This window comes from Engraulis encrasicolus, chromosome 18 (assembly GCF_034702125.1).
Source record: "Engraulis encrasicolus isolate BLACKSEA-1 chromosome 18, IST_EnEncr_1.0, whole genome shotgun sequence".
NCBI classification, from domain to species: Eukaryota; Metazoa; Chordata; class Actinopteri; order Clupeiformes; family Engraulidae; genus Engraulis; species Engraulis encrasicolus.
In genome coordinates this window covers 26,771,451-26,776,450 of record NC_085874.1, presented here as the reverse complement: position 1 = coordinate 26,776,450, position 5,000 = coordinate 26,771,451, and the positions used below count along the sequence as shown (strand labels likewise).

The following is a 5,000-nucleotide window of genomic DNA, read 5'->3' as shown; positions in this document are numbered from 1 at the left end:
TTGTTTTATGATGCCTTGGCATGCACACACGCACACACACGCACGCGCGCACACGCACGCGCACGCACACTCGCACACACACACACACACACACACACACACACACACACACACACACACACACACACACACACACACACACACACACTTATTCTGTACACTTTTTAAAATGAAGGTCTTATTATTTAGTAGATGAATTAAGGAAATTAAAGTAGAACTAATTTTAAGAAATGTAATTTAAAAAGACAATCAATATAGTCCTAGAGCAACAACAACGATAATGACTCAGAAAAGGTGGAAAACAAAATTGAAAGAATAATTGCAAAGTGGTACCCTTTTCAACCATCCACACGAAATGACACCCCTACATGCACACACTTGCACAAACACACATACGTTAGCGCATGCACACACATTCTCATGGAGAGACCATGTCCATTGCAATAACAGGGAGGAATAAATTGCCAGTAACTTTGTCAAGGACATTGTCATGCATCAGGATGAAATCTCCTGCGAGTTCCCGTGCAAGCTAATGCATTTAGACAGGGCTGGCTGCTCACCACAGTCCAAACAGCACGACTGGCTGCATGGCATGGTGCTCAAATCCATGGACAACCAAAAGGGAAACTACTGTATTAAACCCAACCAAGTACCAACAGTGTTACAACGTCAGGAATGGCAACCATGGCCTAATGGTCAGGGAGTTGGTCTTTCACGGACCACTCTTTCACACCGTCTACTGCTTTTGTCTGGCACCAGGACCTCAAAACTACCAAACAGACCCAACAGAGAGAACGTTCAGAGATGAATCGTGGAACCAAGAGAGAACACGCGGGGACACGATTTCAAGACTGTGCGTGCCCTCCTTATAAAAAAAAATGGTAGACAGGCACAAAATTATTCACAAACAGACCTAGGGGCTTGTCTGGATACATACAGTACAACCGAGCTTCCATTACCACTGCTGTTGCCCAGATGTGCTTCCTGTCAGGAGGCCACTGAGACAAACCTCGGATAACAAGGGAGTCAGTGCAGCTGCGCAGCAACGCGGCCAGTTAGAGCTATGTCAAGGAGATGGAAGCAGACTGACAGCAAGAACAGTCTCTTCAGATGCTGACTGGAAGAAACCACTTCCTCAGGAACCCATCACGCACGCTGAGGAGAGGAGGAGAGACGAGGAGCGTAGAGAAAAGGAGGCAGCAGGGGAGCAGGGAGCAGGGAGGCGAGAGGAGATGAAGAGGTGAAGGCATGGGGAGAACTGGATAGATAAGGGAAGAGATGAGGAAACGAGAGGGGAGGAGATGAAGGGAGCAGAAGACAGTGGGGGGAGAAGCGAGGGGAGAGGAAAGGATGGGGGAAGCGAGCAAAAACGGAGGGGCATGGAGAGAGCAGAAAAAGAAGAAGAGATGAGAAAGGAGGCGGAGGCAAGCGATAACGTGTGGTAATCAAAGGCCATCTCTTTGTTTCCTGCTTGGCTGACATCTCAGCTGTTGGGGGAATTAATTAGTCATCAGAGCCGTGACGTAAGCAGCGGGATAACATCGCCCGCAAATGGAGACGATGGAGCTGTGGGTGTCAGTTTTTGCACAAGATGCCGGCTCGCTGCATTGCTGTTGTTGTCTAATAAGACGGTTTTCGCGTTATATGCTGGATTGGTGTGTTGCGGTTGCTTAATAAGACGTGCCAGAGTACATGGCAACAAGGTCAGGCCCGCAAGGAGCGAGCGCATCTCATTACTCTGCAATGCCCCCTTTCATGCTGCTGGTTCGACTGAAGTCAAGCGCAGCCGTGTTCCTGCTTCAACTCATTGGTCTGACATGTTTATCCAACATCGTTTCCGAGGCACCGCCACACAGATCCTATCAATATTCACAGATGCTGTACAGGCTTGCACACACAGTATCTAATATCTGACAGCACTGATTGACAGCATGCTCTGCTGTAAGCTAAGAACCATGGGTACTACGCTTATCAGAGTGTCTTGCTTTCATTAAACCTGAATAACAAGTATAGGTAAGAGGCAGCTACAATTCCTCAATCTTGTTTGCTGTGGAAACTGAAGCAATTCTAATCTCATTCACACAAAATTGTTCTAAATAAAATCAGTCCACAAATATGCAATGTTCAGTATTAGAATATGAAAAAAAACATATTGCTAAATAGAATTATAAGCTTTGAAGGTATGCTAAATTCCCTTTGGACGTGAAGTTGCGGAGAAGAAAGCTTCTTTATCTATCTGATGTTTTATTTTTTCAAACTGCCCACAGAATGCAGACTGGGGACACTGCCAGCTACATGTATATGTGCTACATGTATATAAGCTGTTGTCAGTACATTGGGTACCAGAAATGAGTGTAAAAAATGGAGAAATACCATTTTGCAAATAAACTCTTCATTTGTTTCATACATCCAAAGAGATAGAGTGTGAACATGAGAAGAAAGGCCTGCTAATCTGTCCCTTACCGGAGAAAAACTTTCAGTAAGTGACTCCATACCTTCAACCTCCATGAATTCCCATGTACTGTATGCATAATAAATCAATAATCCTTTAATTCAAGATCTACTTTCCATCAAAGCGATCGCAGACGTAGCCCCTTAATGCACGCCGTACCTCCAGTGGCACGCTTTCATAGTCATTGAAAAGTAAACTACCATAGTACTCCAATAATATGACATAACACTGAGCCTTTAGTAATTCAGTACGACTTGGTCATTGCCATTCTGGTAACAGCAAATTCATAACTGCCTGTCTTAACAGGTCAATGTGAAAAATTCAACTCAATTCAATTTCCATTCAACATGCACCTAAATGTACCAAAACACTTACAGTAGACGTCGACCCTGATGGACTTTATGGCGGGCGAGCCCAGGCCGTTTTCGGCCTTGCAGTAGTAGCGGCCGCCCTGGTGCCGCTGGATCTGGGCGATGTGCAGCGTCTCGTTGAACACGCTGGAGTCCTGGAAGCGGTCGGACGCACTTCCTGCCGTCTTAGTCCAACGGATCTGCAGAAGGAAGAGAAGAGAGAGCGGCCATGCTGAAATTGGAGAAAGCACACTTGTGCACATACAAATACACACAAGTACACACATGAACACACATAATCTTAGCACAGCATACTGTATCTGCAGGGGGAAGGAGAGATAGGGTTGAAGTTGTAGAACACAGATATGCACAACACATACACGCACACACACACTCTCTCTCTGTCCCTCTGTCAGTCTCTCTGTTCCTCTCTTTCTCTCTCTCTCTCTCTCTCTCTCTCTCTCTCTCTCTCTCTCTCTCTCTCTCTCTCTCTCTCTCTCTCTCTCTCTCTCTCTCTCTTACTCATATAAACACACGCACGCACGCACACGCACACACACACACACACACACACACACACACACACACACACACACACTAACAGTTTAGCGCAGTCTCTAGGTGTGCCAAACTGAGTAGAGGGGGTTCTTTGATGATGATGAGTGTAGCCCTGACTAAATGAGCCTGATCAGGGGGAGCCCAACCTCTGTCACATTAGCGTACAGCGCCAACCCCCGGAGGGGACTTCATCTGATGGCTGGCTGCCAAACCCACAGCTCGAACCAAAAGCCGAGGAGCCCGACTCCGAGGACCTCACTGTCTTGGAGCACTCAACCACAGAGCAAGTACAGCGAGGGGGTCAGTTTTTTGGATTGTCAACGCAGGGTAATTTGTTCCGAACAGGTGTTACCATTCATCTCTTTATTGCCACCGCCTTACTGGCAATTTACGTTTCACGAGCCGATGCAAAAAAAGTCAGCCTAATTTGATGAGGTGTACTACGCCATCTGCAATACAAAAGGAGCTGTCAATCAATATTCAGAAAAGGAAGAAAAGGAAGAAAGAAAAGTTTTTGGCCGTAAAATAAAAGTATTAATGGAAAACCATAAAAAAATGCAGTTCTTTGGATTTCAGTCGCATTTTTCTTTTTTTTTCTTTGACCTTGTCAGAACGCTGACCTCAGTCAAGCTCACAGGCGCATGTCAGCAGCTGAATGGCTGCCATTACCAGGAGGAAGATGTCAAAGGCCGAGACGAGAGACAAAAGGCTATCTTTAACAGCGGCTAATGAGGTACATCTGCTTTGGGCAGAATTGATGGGAAAAAAACGGTTAATTTCGTGAAGTGTTTTTTTTTTTGTCTAAGGAGCTGAATGAAAAAAAAGCTTGTCTACCTCTCCATTAAAATAGGCTTTTATCATGGGGCGTTTTATTTTAAGACCTCTCTGACATATTGCATATTGAGTCTGTAAAAGCTGGCCATCTATTATTATATAACTTTTACTTTTATATATATGTTTTTAATATTGTATGAGCTTATTTCCCAGCTGGACGGTATATGGTTTTATATTGTTTAAAAATCTTCGACGAAAAACATGCTTTTATGTTCTAATACCCCACGTAGGCAGCTTCCCCCTGATCTGCTGATGGGCAGCAGATGAAGATCACCAAAGTCAACTGGTCATCACGATCTGTGTTTTGAAAAAGATTATGCAGGAAGCCACTTCATGGGAATGAATAAACTGGGAGGGGGGGATAGAGTAGCATAGTATTGTCCGCCTGAACAGAAGCTGAACATGCAGGGATATGTCACCCATCCCCTTTACTCAGCTTTTCTCTGCGTGGCACAAACATACAAAAAAAAGAACAGATGATCGATGTCTCCATTTTGTTATGTCTTGGTTTGCAGAGAGGACAGGGCTCTTTGTTGCAGCTGTGAAGACTTTGTCAGGAACAAGCAGAATAACTCAGTGTGCCTCATCATCACTTTTGCTGCTCAGTAGCTCTGCACTTCCCTGGTTTGTTTCTACCGTGAAAGCAGATGCTGTGTGCTTAAGTAGAGAGGTATTTTGTTTCAGATACACGCAGGTGAGTGAAGAAGGAGGATGAGAATGCTTAACTGAAGGAGAAGATAGTTAGGGTGAAAGAAGAGACAAAGCAGTAATAAGTTGGCACACCAGAGAGAGACAAAGAAATAGGG

General features: G+C 44.9%; 1 protein-coding gene across 1 annotated transcript in view; it reads right to left on the bottom strand.

The window, feature by feature from the left end:
* LOC134469217 (MAM domain-containing glycosylphosphatidylinositol anchor protein 2-like) overlaps positions 1-5,000 on the bottom strand; it is a 187,753-nt gene that overhangs the window by 153,478 nt on the left and 29,275 nt on the right. Inside the window, exon 3 of the mRNA XM_063223357.1 lies at positions 2,828-3,002. Within this exon, the coding sequence (XP_063079427.1) occupies positions 2,828-3,002 (175 nt within the window). The remainder of the gene's footprint in view (positions 1-2,827; positions 3,003-5,000) is intronic.